This window comes from Lynx canadensis, chromosome E1 (assembly GCF_007474595.2).
Source record: "Lynx canadensis isolate LIC74 chromosome E1, mLynCan4.pri.v2, whole genome shotgun sequence".
In the NCBI taxonomy this organism is placed as follows: domain Eukaryota; kingdom Metazoa; phylum Chordata; class Mammalia; order Carnivora; family Felidae; genus Lynx; species Lynx canadensis.
The window spans coordinates 34757659-34775479 of NC_044316.2; the positions used below are offsets into that span (position 1 = coordinate 34757659).

At 50.3% G+C, this 17821-nt stretch overlaps 1 protein-coding gene across 2 annotated transcripts in view; it reads right to left on the reverse strand.

The window, feature by feature from the left end:
* Positions 1–4697, reverse strand: part of ACSF2 (acyl-CoA synthetase family member 2) — a 34919-nt gene extending 30222 nt beyond the window's left edge. The window contains exon 1 of one of the 2 annotated variants that reach the window (XM_030296994.1): positions 4476–4691. In XM_030296994.1, coding sequence (XP_030152854.1) covers positions 4476–4603 — 128 coding nt within the window. In that variant the 5' untranslated portion in view covers positions 4604–4691. Of the gene's footprint in view, positions 1–4475 lie in introns of both variants that reach the window. The other variant, XM_030296995.1, reaches the window with a different exon arrangement.
* Positions 4698–17821: the final 13124 nt, after the last annotated feature.

Consider the following 17821-nt stretch of genomic DNA (forward strand, 5'->3'; position numbering starts at 1 on the left):
AGGAATTCACTAGGGTTCCCACTTCACCCACAGCCCTCTTGAATTAGGGGACTGGGCTCAAACCCGAGCCTCCTTAGGAATCACAGAATGTCTCCAGAAATGTACAGTGCTTCTTGTCCAAGTGGCCTATTTTACAAACAAGGTGCAGGGAGATGGAGTGGCTTGTCCAACACGATACTGAGTTGGAAGTGACAGGGCTGGGACCTGCTCTCCTGTCATCGAACTCCCAAACTGAGAAATACACACATGCCAGCAAGGTCCACAAAACAGGATTTGTGAGCTAGAGACACAACTCATTTATTTATGTAGGGAGAGGCACCTGGCAGAATTATTGGTACCCGTCATTTATTAGGACACACCCCTAGCAAGGCCTACTCAAGACATGAAATTACAGGGGCGCCTGGGTGGCGCAGTCGGTTAAGCGTCCGACTTCAGCCAGGTCACGATCTCGCGGTCCATGAGTTCGAGCCCCGCGTCGGGCTCTGGGCTGATGGCTCGGAGCCTGGAGCCTGTTTCCGATTCTGTGTCTCCCTCTCTCTCTGCCCCTCCCCCGTTCATGCTCTGTCTCTCTCTGTCCCAAAAATAAATTAAAAAAAAAAAAAAACAAAACAAAACAAAACAAAACAAAACAAAAAGACATGAAATTACATCCTGTACTGTACTTTGGTTTGCTCAACACGACACCTCCCCTGCCCCTCCCCCCCCCCCCCCCCCCCCACACAGAAAGTGTGAGCATGGGCCTGTTATATACCCCGAGCAGCCCAGCTTGGTTTAGGCAGTCGCCCTACCAGAATTGTCTCCCTCTTAACTCTTCAGACAGTTACTAAACTGTGGAACTGTGGGCCTTGAGATCATTATAGGAATGCACTAACCCACTGTTACCAAGCACATTACTTGTATAATAGCTCATCAGTGCAATGGGTTGAAGATGTCTTTAGCATCAGGCTGTGAGTTAAGAATTTTCTCTTATTTTTTTTTTTTAAGTTTTTAAATTTATTTTGAGAGAAAGAGAAAGAGAGGGAGGGGGCGGGGGCAGAGGGAGAGAGGGAGAGAGAGAATCCCAAGCAGGCTTCTCACACTCAGCACAGAACTCAACTTGGGGCTCAAACCCATGGACCTCAAGATCATGACCTGAGCCGAAATCAAGAGTTGGACGCTCAGCCAACTGAGCCACCCAGGTGCCCCAAGAATTTTCTTCACGTGACCTTCTTTAACTCTCAGACAACATTATTTACACATGAGAAAGATCAAGTTCAACTTCGTCCCAAAGCAACCAGCTAAAATGGTTCATTTGAACCCAGATATGCCTGGCTTCAAAGTTTCTGCCTATAGAAATGTGGGGGGTGTTAGGAGAGCTTCATTCCCAGGATTCAAAAGAGTTCAAGCACAGGCAAGATTTCACGTGAGTATATAGGCTTCATGCTTCGAACTACAGCCCTATCGCCCGGAGGGATCAATTTCAAACTTCAGCCTCGCCAGCAAGGTTCCTCGGTCCCGTTCCCACCAATCAGATTGTTTCCTGCTTTGATCGGCATCTTCCAAGGAACAACACCCTTTCTGCCTTGAATCAGGGGGGTCTATGGTCTTCCCCTGTAGATCCCTTTTAGGCAAAAAGAACTCAGTGAAAACAAGTTCATCTCTATACTCTCTCTGCACCTTCCACAGTAGATAGCACCTCTCTCTACTGCATGCCAGGCCCAAAAGGGTAACCAAAGCTGATGTGTACCACTCACTGGTTACAACGTCCAAGTTCGTAGTTTATTTTCTATTGTTACATTTAGAATGGAGGATCCCCAGTGGAATGTGTAGGGAAATCATTACTAGATCACTTGTTAATCATCTTTGGGGAACTATGGGAAGAGTCTAATTTTTTCAACCATTATGGTTTCCAACCAAAACACTTCCTGACTTAATATATAGGGATGCCTCATATAGGGATGGCATTTTATAGTTGCTGTTACTGGTCCCACCTGATAACAGCCATCCCCCTAGAGGGTAGTCCATGAAGCTCACGTACCCCTCTGCCCTACTACCAGCATCAAGTCACTGGGGCCCCGACTCTGAACATCGTTCCCAATTCTGAAAGGCATAAGTCAATGTTCTTTCTGCTTTTCTCAGCTCCGAGTGCCCCAGATGCAACTGCCCCACAGGCAACCCCAGGCCAGCTTTAGAGGTCTGTCTGGAGGAAACCTGCTCATCTCAGGTTCATCAAGGAACCTTCCCTCCAAGGCTCCCTGAAGCCCCAGACTAGCCCATCCATTTTCCTCGGGGGAAGGGGATGTGTGGACAAGGGGAAGGAGCTGGTGGTTCAGGAGATCTGGAGAGCAATGGACTGCTTCCTCTTTCCTTCTGGGGAAAAAGGCTCTGAACAACCCCGATTTTGATGGACAGGGAGCGTCTAGCAGATCCAAGGGCTGGACTTGTGGCTGGGCAGAGACTACCATCTTGGCAACTGGCAGAAGGAAGAACCAGGTGCAAGAAAGAGGTCACTGATCCCCCCCGCCCTGCCACTTTTAAGTCAGTTGGAATTCCTACCCAGACATCATTTGAAGGTCTCAGGGACCGGACCGGTAGCATTAACGACAAACTCACCAGGCTCAGAGGTTAGGTAATGCACTCAAGGTCACTCAGTGAGTAGGTGAAGGAGCCAGGACTGTAACCCAAGGCAGTCTGGCTTCAAAGTTCTTGCTCTTTCCTGACAGGCAAAGCTGGGGATCTGATAAGTAATAGGCCTGGGTGGGTGGTGGGTGGACAGCAGAAAAGCAGGTTTTATGTGTAACTAGGAAGAGCAGAGAATAGAACAACAGGAGCATTCCACATATCATTACACCAGAACACTGAGTAGTGATCACCTGACTTAGCTTTTCCCCCACTAAACTGCACATTCCTGGGAGTCCGAGGTTTTTTTGGCTTCTGTATCCACAGCACCCACCAGGTGCTTGACATGACAGGACGTATGTACTCAGCAATATCTATTGAATGCTTGAGACTCCTGAGGGTTTCTTTAGGGGAAAGTGGGAGTGAACTTAGGCCAAATCATCATAGTCAACAGAAAACGAGGGGGGGGGGAAGGGATGGGAAGGAATTAGACCAATTGCTCAGGAAACCTTCTCTCTCTGGACAAAGGGATCTCCTCCAGGTGCAGGGTCAGAATTTCTCTGAGGCCTGGTGCCCCTACCCTGAGATAGTAGGCCTGGACCAGGTAAGGGTCCTGCTTTGTTTACACATAAAAACATCAAAGGTCAGCAATGTTGCCATGCGAGCAGAAGTGGCCTGATTTAGCATCATGAAACATGTACACTTTGGGGGGTAACTTTCCATAGGGTCCTCACATCCTAAGAGGGCACCCAGGAGTCCAGAGGTGGGGCTTGGAGGCTAGGGGTGTCGATGACAGAATTTGCCTAGGGAGGCACGGTGAGAAAACCCAGCTGTTTTCCTCACAATCCCATCTACGGAGCAGCCTTGAGCCACCGGGTTTTCCCGGAAAACTAGGCATAGCCATTTAAGAGCATGGCGTGCTTTCTAGTTGTTGGAACCAGCAAGTGCGAGAGGTTTTGACCTTGAAGTTTCAGCCCAAAGAGGAATTTGCCTCTCCTTCCAATCCCCTCCGCCCCCATCCGATTTTTGTGAAGCAAACAGTTCTCTCAGAGGAGAAGTTCCACTGTTCTCTTCCCTCTTCTTCCCCGAACTTAGTTCTTGGCCCTCCTGGGAGGCAGGGCAGGCTCGGTGGCGCCCAGGCCTCCTGTTTCTGGGTGCTGAAGACAACCACCACCGATAACATCAGTTGGAGCCCAGCTCTGCTTAAGCAGCCAACACGCGCTCAAACTTCGATCTTACGGGAAAATGGCACGAATTCCTACACGGCTTTGGAGGCAGTGGAGCCACTAGGAGTGGGAACCTGCCAGCCCCCATCCCACCTTTGCACGGAGGACATGAGCAGACAGGCCCAGGAGGCGGTAAGGTGCAAAACCGGTGTTTGTCAGCACCGCAGGAGGAGTGGGGACGCGGCTGAGCATAGCGGTCCCAAAGGCCCCCCCCCCCAAGTTTATCCCTAAAGGGGGTCCAGCTCGGAGACAGCGTTCTGAAGACAGAGCCCTGCCCCTGCCCCTCCTTCTCAGGCTAGATCGCCAAAGGCCCACACGCCTGGCCCTCTGTGCTCACGAACGGAAACAACCTAGAGTCCTGGACGAGAACTCACAGTCAGTGCAGGGTCGCTGGCAGCCACCAGCCGCAGCCCGGGTCTGCGCGGGCCAGGCCAGCATTTCCTGTTGCCTAGGCGCTGAGCGCGGGCTACCTGCTCCCCAGCGGGTGCCATCCAGAGGTGCGGCAGCCCAGCCGCGGGCCTGCCAGCCGGGGTGGGCTCGGCCCCCCAGAAAAGCCCTGCAGGAACCCCCAATCTCCCTCCCTCCCGGGGGCCCGTGCCGCCCCCTTCTCCCCCAGCCCCCCTTCCCCCCCTCCCCCCAGGGGCCGAGTACCTGAGGGGGCGGGCGCCCTGCAGTCTCGCTTCCTGCCATGCCCGGGCGAGGACGGCCCGGGTCCCCGGCATCCCCGGGCTCCCGGCGCACAGCCTCCCGAGGCGCAGCCCCCAGGGGTAGATGGCCATGGCTCTCTGCGCCCGCGTCCCGGCCCCAGGAAACTTTTAAAGTGAGCCGAGGCGGGGCGAGCGCGGAGCTGGCGGGGAGGCGGGGAGGGTCGCCTCTGCCTATGGGGCGCGGAGGACTCGGTCCCGCCGGGGCGGGGGGCGGGGCGAGGCGTGGAGGAAGCTGCGGCGCGCGGGGCCACCTTCCCCTCGGACCCGCGGCCCTCTCCGCCCACCTCGAAGACGTTCCCTGGTTTCCCTGCGGATCCCAAGGCCCCGGCCACAGCCCGAGGCCAGGCTCCCCTGCCGACCACCGGGGGCCTAAGTTTGGGGGCTCAAGAGCTTGTTGATTTTGTAGAGGGGGAGCCCGCGGGGCGCGAGTGTGGGCCGGGCGGCGAGGCCCAGACGCGTCCGTGCCCCCACCCCGCCCCAGCCCGGTTTAGAGAGCGGGTCATAGGCTGCCAGCTCCCCTCCGGGGTGCGAGCCAGAGGCGCCTCCGAGAAGCGCCCCGAGGCGTGCCAGCTGGAGCAGAGGGCTCGCGGGGGTGGGTTGCTGGGGGGGGGAGGGGGAGGGAAGTGGCCCGGACAAAGGGTGCCGTGGGCGATCCCCCTCTCGGTCGACTCCAGGTGGAAGCCAGAAGTCAGCTTCAGAACGGACACCAGTTGGTACCCCCTTCTCCCACGGGCAGCCTCCCACCCTGGGCCTCTGCCTCGACTCCCCCCGCCCCGGCTCGCAGTGCACCGTGTAAGGTGGCGTCAGGGATTGAAACCTGGGCTTCTCACCGCCATCTGCCAACCCCAGCTCGGGCCCAGGGCCCCATTCCGTGCCCTGTCCGAGGCGTGAATGGAAAGCAGCAGTGGACAGAGGTTCAGCCCACCGCACCTGTTCCATCTCTGGTCCTGGCTGGGAAAGGCGGCACCGGGCACCCGAGTGGCACAAGTGCCAGGTCCACATTGTCTTGACCCTTTCTCCAGAGGAGGAGGACAGCAATGGGGGAAAGGCCCTGGCAGGGTGACCTCCCCGCTCCTGCCCCAGAGGAAGCAGTGAAAATCTGGGCCAAGCAGAAAGGTTAGTTAGGGGTGGGGCCTGGCCTGAGAAGACCTTTGCCCTTATCTGGGGACTTGGCCTCCGACTGAGGTCCTGAGGAGTCTATGCTGCATCCGTCCTCATGATGGGAGTGGCCTCAGATCCTCCCGAAACCCTGGCTCCTGGGGGACGGTCTCCACACTTCAGAGTGTGTGGGGATGGGGCAGGAAGACAGGCGAGCAGAGAAATTACGACCAGTTGAGCTGGCAAGGACACACCTTTCTAATGATGCTAATTCTCCTACTCCGACAGCCTGGCCCAGGGACGGAGTGCCCCGGGGCATAGCCCAAGTCCAGGGTATCAGCTCTGCCGGTAACTGGCTGTGTGGTCCTGGTAGTTACCTTGCTAGTTTGAGGGTAGCCCTGGGGCAAGAGAAGGATGGGTTCCTCCTCGAACTTTGCTCCAGCCTCAGCTCTCCATCCGCAGGCTTTTCTGACTTCCCGGACATGAGTGCCATGGAATAACAGTCACCGATTTCAGGATACCTTCCTCAAGCCATACTCTTAAGAGACATTATCTCCCTTCACAATCACCCCGCAAGGAACAGGCATGCCTTGGAATATGTCTCTGGTGTTATGGATGAAGAAACTGAAAGACGCCTGGCTGGCTCAGTTACTAACGCACGTGACTCTTGATCTTGGGGTTGTAAGTTCGAGCCCCACACTGGGAGCAGAGATTGCTTACAAATAAAATCTTTACAAAAATAGAAGAAAGAAAAAGAAACCGAGCCCCAGGGAGGTTCCGCTACTTGCCCAAGGTCAAGGTGAGCACAGTGAGTGCAGGCCAGGGCTCAGCCTGTACTCACTTGGTGGCTTTGGACAAGTCACAGGGCCTCTCCGGGCCTCAAGTCGTTATGTTTAAAATTGAGATAATAGGGGCACCTGGGTGGCTCAGTCAGTTAAACGTCTGACTCTTGATTTCGCCTCAGGTCATGATCCCAGGGTGGTGAGGTTGAGCTCTGCGTTGAGCCCCAAGTTGGGCTCCCAGTTGAGTCCTGCATCCGGCTCTGGCTCCACGCTGACAGTGCGCAGCCTGCTTGGGATTCTCTCTCTCTCCCTCTCTCTCTGGCCCTCCCCTGCTTGCACTCTTGCGCATGCGCTCTCTTTCAACATAAATAATATAATAAAATGGGGATGGGGCACTTGAGTGGCTTAGTCGGTTAAGCGTCCGACTTCAGCTCAGTGATTCATGAGTGATTCATGATCTCATGATCTCATGATCTCATGATTCATGAGTTCAAGCCCCGTATCGGGCTCTGCACCGTCAGCACGGAGTCTGCCTGGGATTCTCTCTCTCCCTATCTCTGCCCACCCCCACCCCTCCGACTTGTTCTCCCTCTCTCTTTCTCTCTTTCTCTCAAAACTTAAAAAAACCTGGAGATAACACCAGCCTCATGCAGAGGGTTGGGGTAAGGATTGGGTGTGGTGGCACAGACCTAGCACTTGACCCTTTTTCAGTGATTGTTACTTTCTCTCTCTATCCTCTCCTTCCTCCTGTTGTCTACACTCTGAGACTTTCCTCTGTGTTCAGTGTTGCAAACCTTTTTTTAGCAGGAGGAATTGTTTTTCATCTCTGCAAAGCCTTGAAAGATGTGGTAGGCACTGGTTCTATAAAAGGGGAGGACGGTTGGGAGGAAAGAAAATGCTAGTGCCTAATGAGGGAGCCCCTGAGTCTGTTGACCAGAATTCTTGGGTCTCTTTGAGGGAGTGGTGAGCAGGGCATATTGCCATCCAGTCCCTGCAACCAACTCAGTTCCTCACGGATTCCCAAGGGGCTTTCTGCCCGAGCCCAGCATGCCTGCTGAGTGCTGCACCTGACTTGGATGGTTTATGGTGCCTTGGTTTTGCTCAGGCCCCTGGCGACCCTGAGAAAGCCCTTAGTCCGTCCCCTTTGCCAAAATCCTTCCCTTTGTGCTTCAGAACTGGGCTCAAAATGTAAACGTCACTTGGGCGCCCGGGTGGCTCAGACGGCTGAGCGTCCGACTCTTGATCTCAGCTCAGGTCATGATCTTGTGGTTTGTGAGTTCAAGCCCCACGTGGGGGCTCGGTGCCGACAGCTCGGAGCCTGGAGCCTGCTTCGGATTCTGTGTCTCCTTCTCTCTCTGCCCCTCTGTCTTGGTCTCTGTCTCTCTCTCAAAAAATAAACATAAAAAAAAATAAATAAAGTTGCACAGGCAACCAGTCTGTGTTCGAAAATAACAATACAACTGTATTAGGAGGATTTGGGGAGAAGACACGGCAGTGAGTACAAATCCTCCCCTGTCAAACAGAAGATCAAGAAATGGCTGTGTAAGTATAATATTTCGAGGCAAATAACAGAAGATAAAACGCACGTGGTTAAAATAGTTCAGATCTGAGAAGACATTTCATTTATTTATTTATTTATTTAAAATTTTTTTTCACGTTTATTTTTATTTTTTTTTCAACGTTTATTTATTTTTGGGACAGAAAGAGACAGAGCATGAACGGGCGAGGGGCAGAGAGAGAGGGAGACACAGAATCGGAAACAGGCTCCAGGCTCTGAGCCATCAGCCCAGAGCCTGACGCGGGGCTCGAACTCCCGGACCGCGAGATCGTGACCTGGCTGAAGTCGGACGCTTAACCGACTGCGCCACCCAGGTGCCCCATCACGTTTATTTTTGAGAGACAGTGTGAGCTGGGGAGGGGCAGAGAGAGAGGGAGACACAAAATCCGAAGCAGACTCCAGGCTCCGAGCTGTCAGCACAGAGCCCGACGCGGGGCTCGAACTCACAGCCCGAGAGATTATGACCTGAGCCGAAGTTGGCCGCTTAACTGGCTGAGCCACCCAGACGCCCCTGAACAGACATTTGTCCAAAGAAGGCATACAATGGCCAATAAGCACATGAAAACGATACTCGGTACAAAAATACAGGCATAAAGGTGGTCAACATCAGTAGTCATTGGGGAAACGCAAATCAAAACCACAAGCTACCACCTCACACCCGTGAGGGTGGCTATGACAAAAAGTAAATAAAATAAAACAGAAAACGCTAAGTGTTGGTGAGGAGGCGGAGAAATTGGAAGCCACGTGTGCTGCGGTGGGAATGTAAAATGGAATGGAAGCCATTCCATTCCAAAATGGAAGCCATTGTGGAAAACAGCATGGCAGCTCCTCAAAGAGTTAAAAGCAATCACCCCATGATCTAGTAACGCCACTTCCGGGTTTGTGCCCAAAAGAAGTGCAGGTAGGAACCTGGACAGACATTTGTACACACAGGTTCATAGCAGCATTCTTCACAATCGTCAAAAGGCAGAAACAACCCAAATGCCCATTGGCGGGTGGTTGAGTGGATAAACGACGTTGTGGTACGTCCATACAACGGAATATTATTCAGGCTTCTAAAGGAGGGAAACTCTCACCCGTGCTGCCTTGAGGACATTGTGCTGAGTAAAAGAAGCCAAACGCAGAAGAACAGACACTGACCTGAGGTCCTAAGGTGGTCAAAGTCCTCAGGAATTAGAACGGTAGTTGCCAGGGGCAGGGGATTGGGGGAGTGAGGAATTAGCGTTCAATGGGTATAGAGTTTTAGTTCGGGAAGATGGAAAAGTTCTGGAGATGGATGGTGGGGATGGTTGCACGACAGCATGATTGTACCTAATGCCACTGGACCGTCCACTTCAAAATGGTAAACTGGTGTATTTTATTTATGTCGATTTTGCTACTAATAAAACAAAGTTCTCTTTGGAGCATGGGACTAGAAGGAGGGGTGGGACAGAGAACCGATGCTTATTTGTTCAAAAGCCTTTTTCTCATTTTATTTTCCTAAAACATCTTTCTAGGTTTTATTTTCAAGTCATCTCTACACCCAACGTGGGGCTCGAACTTACAACCCCGAGATCAACATGCTCTACCAACTGAGACAGCCAGGCGCCTCCTACATGTTTTATCTCTAATACATATATATATATTTTTTTTTTTTGCTAGCAGGCCAAGAAAGGCTTCTTGATGAGTGCCATTGATCATGTACAGGGACTAGCATGTCTGGTGAGGTTTTTCACTAGACACCAATGAGTGCAAAGGGGTTGCTCCGGCTCGTCGTCAGCCTCAGAGTCAGATCTGGGAAGAAATCCAGCTCTACTGCCTGTCTTCTCAATGACCTTGGACAAAATTTCTTTCCTCTGGGGGCGCCTGGGTGGCTCAGTCGGTTGGGCGACCGACTTCGGCTCAGGTCATGATCCCGCAGTCCGTGAGTTCGAGCCCCGCATCGGGCTCTGTGCTGACAGCTCGGAGCCTGGAGCCTGTTTCAGATTCTGTGTCTCCCTCTCTCTCTGACCCTCCCCTGTTCATGCTCTCTCTCTGTCTCAAAAATAAATAAACGTAAAAAAAAAAAATTTAAAAAAAAAAAAATTTCTTTCCTCTGGGGTAATTTTTCATCGCTCTCTGTTGTAATCGCCTGCTTCCAAGGAGTATATGAAAGACGTCCCCTTTAAAGAATCTTCTTCGCAGCATGTCTGGTTAGGAATGCAGTGCTCATGAAGGAGAGGTGGGAAGTCGAGACGCTGGCGACGCCGGTGGAGAAAAAGGGAGACAAGGGTGAAGAAGAGCGCTCATGAAAGACGAGACGACGGTCCCCTGGGACACCATAATGCTCACACTCTGCCCATCAGACCTGGTAGCCAGCACCGAAGATAAAAGAACAAGGCTGATAACAATGGTTCTAGGAATGGCTGTGTCTGACATTCAAACTGAAAGTGAAATTTGGGAACTTGTTCCAAACTGCTCTGAAGAGTAAACTTATTTTGGTCACAACTAATAGTTGATAGCGGACACAGGCAGGTATGACCTTAAAACATCCCCTGTTTTCTTGCCCACAGCTCAAAATTGGAAAAACCAAACAAGCCGCGATCCTCGCAGCTGCCAAAGGTTGTGAGAGCCTTGCTTTCGTAAAGAGTTTAGGGCGAAAATCTTTTTTGGGTGATGTAATTGTTAACTTTTCCTGGGTCAAAGTCAGGAGGAAGGTCAGCTGGGAAGTCTTGGGTAAAGACCCAGTGTTATTAGATCAAATCAAAGTTATCTTCCTTTACTCACTCATTGGCTCTGCAGACATTCATTGAGTCCTTTTTTGGTCCCAGGCACAGCCTTGGGTCCTCAGGCTGGAGATGTGAATAAGGCAGGACATCTGCCCTCAGAGAACTCACTGTCTAGCAAAGAACACTCACCCTGAGACGGACGCTGGCATGCGATGTGGCCAGTGCTGTGGGAGAGGGGGCACGGGGGACAGGCACCTACCCTGGGCATGTCGCAGAAGGTCTCCTAGATATCTGAGCTGAGTCCTTGAAAAACAAGTGTGTGCTTGTTTCCTATTAGTGCTGGAATTACACAAATGTAGTGGCTTCAGAACAACAGAACCATATTCTCTTACATTTCTGGAGGCCAGAAGTCTGAGGTGAGTCTCATGGGACTAAAATCAAGGTAATTGGGGGGCTGGTTCCATGATAGGAAAAGATAGGATTCAGGAGGCAGAGAGGGAAAGAGGAAAGGTTAGAACCTGAGGTCCCTGTGTTGAGGGAGCCTAGGGACAAGCTGAAGGCAAAGTACAGGCTAACCTCAGTAATAAATGGCATTTTCCTAACACAGCTAGCCCCTCAAGGTCCTGGAAACCTTGCTTCCAAAATTCCTTAGAGACTTGAGCTGGCCCTGAGCCCCTCCCAATCTGAGGGTATATAATCAGTTACCTGTCACAACCCCAGTGCAACTCTATCTGTCCACAGGCCCTGTCCCTGTGCTTTAATAAAATCACCTATTTGCGCCAAGACCTTTCCTAGAATTCTTTCTTGGCTATCGGCTCCAAACCCCACCATCACCCCGAAACCCCATCACTTGGGCTGGGGGAAAACACATATTTTGGAACAATGCCGGGAGTGTCTGACCACAGCCAACCCCCCTCAGGCATAAGGTTCCTCTTAAGAACGTAACACTTGGGGCACTTGGGTGGCTCAGTCGGTTAAGCATCCGACTTCAGCTCAGGTCATGATCTCGCAGTTTGTGAGTTCGAGCCCCACGACGGGCTCTGTGCTGACAGCTCGGAGCCTGGAGCCTGCTTTGGATTCTGTGTCTCCCTCTCCCCCTCACATTCTGTCTCTTTCTCTCAAAAATAAATAAACATTAAAAAAAAAAGAGTGTAACAGACACCACCCACTCCCCTCAGATTTTCCTCGGGAATTTGAAAGAAGACCTAACGATATGGTAGTAGACTGACCATAAAAGACATGACCCACAAGAAATGATATGGCCATAGATCACCCCTCGTACAATGGAATCGAGCCAATCAGGAATGGACAACCCAGCACCCAGAGCTATCAAGCCAGTAAGGGCAGAACCTGAGAAGGAACGAGGGGGAAGGGAAGGGAGGGTGATGATCAGAACCTTATAAAGCAAAGGCTCGTGCCTGGAGACGGGGGCATTCACTTCTGCAGGTCCCTTCTCTGTAAAGAGAGCTTTCATACTATTCTTCCTTTCTAATCTTCTACTCTAAGATTATAGAGTATAATGCTGGTCATTTTGTGTCTGCCTTTTCATTCTTGGAAGAGGCGAGAAAACGAATTCTGGGTGTTGAGGTAAAAAAGTCTTGCAACGGTTCTTGCTAGAGGCTCCAGGGGAGAATTGTTCCTTGTCTCTTCCAGCTTCTGGTGGCTCCAGGCCGTCCTTGCTCGTGGCCGTGTCACTCTCATCTCTGCCCCCTCCTCCTGTATGTCCAATCCCTCTCTGCCTCTCTCATAAGGACCCTTGTGATTACATCGAGGGCCCACCCGGATGATTCCAGATAATCTCTCCATCTGAAGATCCTTAACTTGATCACATTTGAAAAGTCCCTCTCGCCATGGAAAGTAACATATTCCCAGGTTCTGGGGATTAGGATGTGGACATCACCGCGGACCATCATGCAGCCACCACAGGCAGGTTGGGAGGAGAAACTGTGGACAGCCAATGGGATGTTCTAGGGGGAATACATATGAAGGGAATAGGGAGGAAATGTATGTGAAGACGGAGAGCACGTGCGCTTTGGAAGTTGCTGGTGGTTTTGTTAGGGGAGCAAAGAGCGCTTTTTTGGGAGGAGTGAGAGATAAGGTAAAGTCTTCTGGGAGAGAGAGTCAGGGCCTATATTACAATGATTGTGGATTTTATTCCCAGGGAGCCCGTAGCTAGAGTGTGGCATGTGATAGGTATTCAATATACTTCTGCTGATTTGGGTCAAATGAATGACTCAGACAAATAATATTCATAGAATGCCTCCTGTACATTTGTTGGAGGTGGAAATATACAAAGGATCTCCAGGGATACCTGGCTGGTGCAGCCAGTAGAGCATGTGATGCTTGATCTCAAGGCTGGTTGAGAGCTCAAGCCCCACATTGGGCTTACTTAAAAAAAATAAAATAGGGGCGCCTGGGTGGCTTGGTCGGTTAAGCGTCCGACTTCGGCTCAGGTCACGATCTCACGGTCCATGAGTTCGAGCCCCGCGTCGGGCTCTGTGCTGACGGTTCAGAGCCTGGAGCCTGTTTCAGATTCTGTGTCTCCCTCTTTCTCTGCCCCTCCCCTGTTCATGCTCTGTCTCTCTGTCTCAAAAATAAATAAACGTTAAAAAAAAAAATTTTTTTTTAATTTTTAAAAAAAATCAAATCAAATAAAAAGGATCCCCTTTGGTGGGATTCAAATGCTATGATCAAGAAGTGAGGCCTTTCAGGCCTTCGTCCTTGTGTCAGGATGCTTCCAGAGCTGGTACAATGACCCGAGCTAACCCTTCTTGCCACTTTGCTATTTTCGGTGTGCAGGTAGTGTCTTTCCTTACGGTTTCAAGATGGCAGTTCCAGGCATCACACAAGAAAGAACCAGCAAATAGGCATGGCAGCCTTTGAATAGCAAGGAAGGCCTCTCCCTAGGGCCACCCACCACGCTCCCCTGGGGTTCCATTGCCATCATCGTTATTCCTATGAACAACGCCAGTGCAAAGCAAGCCACAGTACTGTGGGCACGGGGTAGCCATTGAACATCTGCAGAAACGGCTCACTTCTGGTAATCAGGGGGGTGTTTCTGGAGGAGGTGGCATCTAAATTGGGCCTTGAAGGATGAAAGGATGGTGACCCTTCCAGGAAAGGGCATTCCAAGCAGAATGGCGTGGCACAGAGGAGAAGGTGGGAACACACGAGATATTTCAGCAGATTTACAGGAATCATTTTTAAAACATTTTTTTAATGTTTATTTATTTATTTATATTTTTTTTAACGTTTATTTATTTTTGAGACAGAGAGAGACAGAGCATGAACGGGGGAGGGGCAGAGAGAGAGGGAGGCACAGAATCGGAAGCAGGCTCCAGGCTCTGAGCCATCAGCCCAGAGCCCAACGCGGGGCTCGAACTCACGGACCGTGAGATCATGACCTGAGCAGAGTTTGGACGCTTAACCGACTGAGCCACCCAGGCACCCCAGTTTCTACATTAATATATTACAAAAGTAATACCTGCACCTTGTGGCAAATACTCAACCCACATTAAAAGGATAGATATTCTTTCAAACCTTTCCTAGGCTCATACAAACATGTAGACACATATATAAGTGTTTCTCCAATGCCCTTCCTTTATATGTATTTTTTTCCAAAAAATGAGACCATGTTGGACATTTGATGAAATGTGAATTAAGTCCATGGATTATATAGTAGTATTGATCTGTGTTAATTCATTGACTTTTATAATTGTCCTGTAGTTATATAAGAGATTTCCTCATATTTGGGAGACAACACACTGATGTGTTTACAAATAAAGAGGCATCATGTCTGCAGCATACTTCTATTTTGCAATTTTATTTTATTTTATTTTTTTATTTTTTGAGAGAGAGTACGAGTCGGGGGAGAGGGGGCAGAGGGAGAGAGAGAATCTAAAGCAGGTTCCACGCCAAGCGCGGAGCCCGATGTGGGGCTTGATCTCGTGAACCATGAGATCATGACCTGAGCTGAAATTGAAAGTCAGATGCTTAACCAACGGAGCCACCCAGGCGCCCCTCCAGCATACTCTTAAATAGATTAGAAATATACATATGTTTCTGTAGCAAAATGTTGACAGTTGGCAAATCTGGGTAGAAAGTATCCAAGAATTCTTTCTTCTATCCTTGCAACTTTTCTGAAGTCTAAAATAATGTCAAAGTCAATTTTTTTTTTTTTTTGAGGGGATAGAAAGAGGCAGAGGGAGAAGGAGAGGGGGAATCTCAAGCAGGCTCCAAGCCTAGAGCAAAGCCTGACACAGGCTCAATCTCATGACCCTGAATCATGACCTGAGCTGAAATCAAGTTTTGGATACTTAACTGACTGAGCAACCCCGGTGCCCCTAAGTGTCCACACTGCCGGCACTAAGTACTCCTGGCCCATGAAGTGCCTAGCACCCCCACCATTGAAAGAACCCCTAACTTCCTAACTCATTTTATTTTATTTTAATGTTTTTATTTATTTTTGAGACAGAGAGAGACAGAGCATGAACGGGGGAGGAGCAGAGAGAGAGGGAGACACAGAATCGGAAGCAGGCTGCAGGCTCTGAGCCGTCAGCCCAGAGCCCGACACGGGGCTCGAACTCACGGACTGTGAGATCGTGACCTGAGCCGAAGTCGGACACTCAACCGACTGAGCCACCCAGGCACCCCTAAAAAAAAATTTTTTTTTAATGAGATCGTGCCTTGCATCTATCTTACTCAGTGACTTGCATCTTTTTACTTGACCATATACAACATTTTTTTGCAGGTCAACACATATAGTTCTACTCATTCTCTTTCATGCTGCAGAATGTTGTGCAGTAATGTTCCATTGCATGAATGCACTCTGCTTTATTCAACCACTCCCCTTTTGATGGCTTTGACTTTAAATGTGATCTCAGTTATATATTAAGGACCTATATGCATTTGTATTTGTTTCCAGATTCTCTATGCTGTTCCACTGGTACCTGCCCATGACCATGTTATACTCTTTTGAGCTTTACTACGAGGTCTACCGTCTGGTTGGCAGGATCCTTGTGGCTTTTTTTTTTTTTTTTTTTATTCCACGAAGTGTTCTTGGCAATTCTTGTACGTCCATCCCTCCAGATGAATTTGATCTACAGTGAACATGGCGTACCTCTCTATTTGTGGAAGTGTTTAAAGCAAGTCTATGTAAAGAAATAAACCATAGAGAGAGATCACTTGCATTAAAAAGTACTTTGGGGGCTCCCATCCTCAAGGGCTATTTGAGTCTCTTTTTTTCAAAGAAGAAACTTGTGGGGACAAGCTGCTGTCAAAGTGCTCGCTCTTCCGCCCTGCTTTGCCTGTTTGAACCTGACCCATTCTTCCCAGCCACCTCCTCTGTGGTGCCTTTTCTGCTGTCTTCCCTTCCTCCAGGCTCCTGTCCCCCTCTGTGCTGGGCATGACCCACCTTCCTCCGAATACATTCACTTACTTGCTGTGACTGTCCTTCGATGGCTAAGTAGCTGACTTGTCTGAGCTTCAATTACTGTCTTTGGAAAACCGAAAGAGTATCTGCCGCTGTGACTTAAAAGAAATAATGTATGAAAATCATGGTCATAGTCACACAGAATGCCCTCAAATACTGTAGTCTGATGTTATCACGCTCTAACACATACCCGCACAGCTCTGCACCTCTCCACAGATTTTATCCGTATGTATTAGGGCCCTTATCCTTTCTACCTTCTAGAATAATTATTTGCGTAGACTGTAGGCTCCTTGGGGATAGGGATGATAGGGTGGAGTGAAAAGAAACAGGATTTGGAATCAAAAGATTCGGGTCTGCCCCTAAGTGACTGAGGACCAGTTGCTTCTCCCCGAGTTTCTTCCTTAAGAAGAGAGAGAGAACAACAAAACGTGCCCAATCATCTCTTCGTGTACTTGATCAGAATGAGATAATGGATGCTCAATGGCTTTAGAGATTGCCAAGTGCTAATGTATTCTCATCCAATTGTCCTGCCTGGCTCCCAGAAGCCCAGCACGGCGCCTTGTTGGGGGTAGGAGGCGTGTGCGCAAGGATATGCACACGGACTTCACCTGGTCGTCACAGTTGCCCTCTGAGATAAGCTTTAGTATCCCCACTTCCAAGATGAGCAAACAGAGGTGTGAAGCGGGTGAAACGCTTCACTCGTTCATTCATTCATTCAGCCACCTTTGAATGAGCAACTGTGGTGCATCTGACACCCAGACACTGGGGATACAAAGACCATATCCCTCGCTCATGGTCCAGAGTGGAGGACAGACACCTAAAGATAACACAAGGCAGATTATGAATCAAGGCAAATATTTATCAGGTACTCACTGAGTGCCAGTCACTGTGGCAAGCTCTTGGTGTGTTTGGCTCATTCAGTCCTCCCCGCCGCTACCAGTCGGTATCATTATTATGCACATTTCTCATCTATCCATAAATAAGGCACGGCGATCGCTTACGGTTTCATGAACAGCAACGGGCAGAGCCAGAGGCCCCACTGTAGCCAAACTCTGCCACTTCTGATAATAAGGCAGCACACAGGACATTGCCAGAGTCCCAAGGAGGGACCCCTAACTCAGTCTGCTGTTCATGGTGGACAGGGAGGCTTCCCGGAGGTCTAAAAATTAGCCAGGCAGAGGTGCGTTGGGAAGCAAGGCCATCCCAGGAGAGGGAAAGGTGTGGAGGCCGCCTAATGGCAGTCTACACAGCACCCCTGGCAGGAAGGGACTGGGGTTTGTGAGGAGACTGCAGAAGCAGGCAAGGACCGGTCTAGAAAAGAGAGGGTCCATATCCTAGAGGTAGCCAAGGTTGGAAGGGTTTTAAGCAGAGGAAAGACTTGGCTAGATTTTTAGCAAGATCTGGGCAGCTGGGTAGAGGTGGAGGGGAGAGAGACTCAAGAGAAATCCAGGCACGAGCTAACGGCAGCCTAGACAAGGACTGGGGCAGGGAAGAGGAGAGAAGAGAGATTCTGAGGCTCGAATTTTCCGAGTGATAATGATTTGGGGATTAAGTTAAAGAGGGCAGGGAGCAATTTTGAAGGACATGAGGTTTCAGCTCCTAATCCAGGGGAACGGGGGTGACTTGGTGAGGTCAGTTTGGGATGCAGCCCAGGTCTTCTGGCACCCAGGCCCGTGCCCTTTCGCCTCCTGGCGTTGTCAGCGACAGTGGCCTACCAAGGGCCCCGGGATGGAG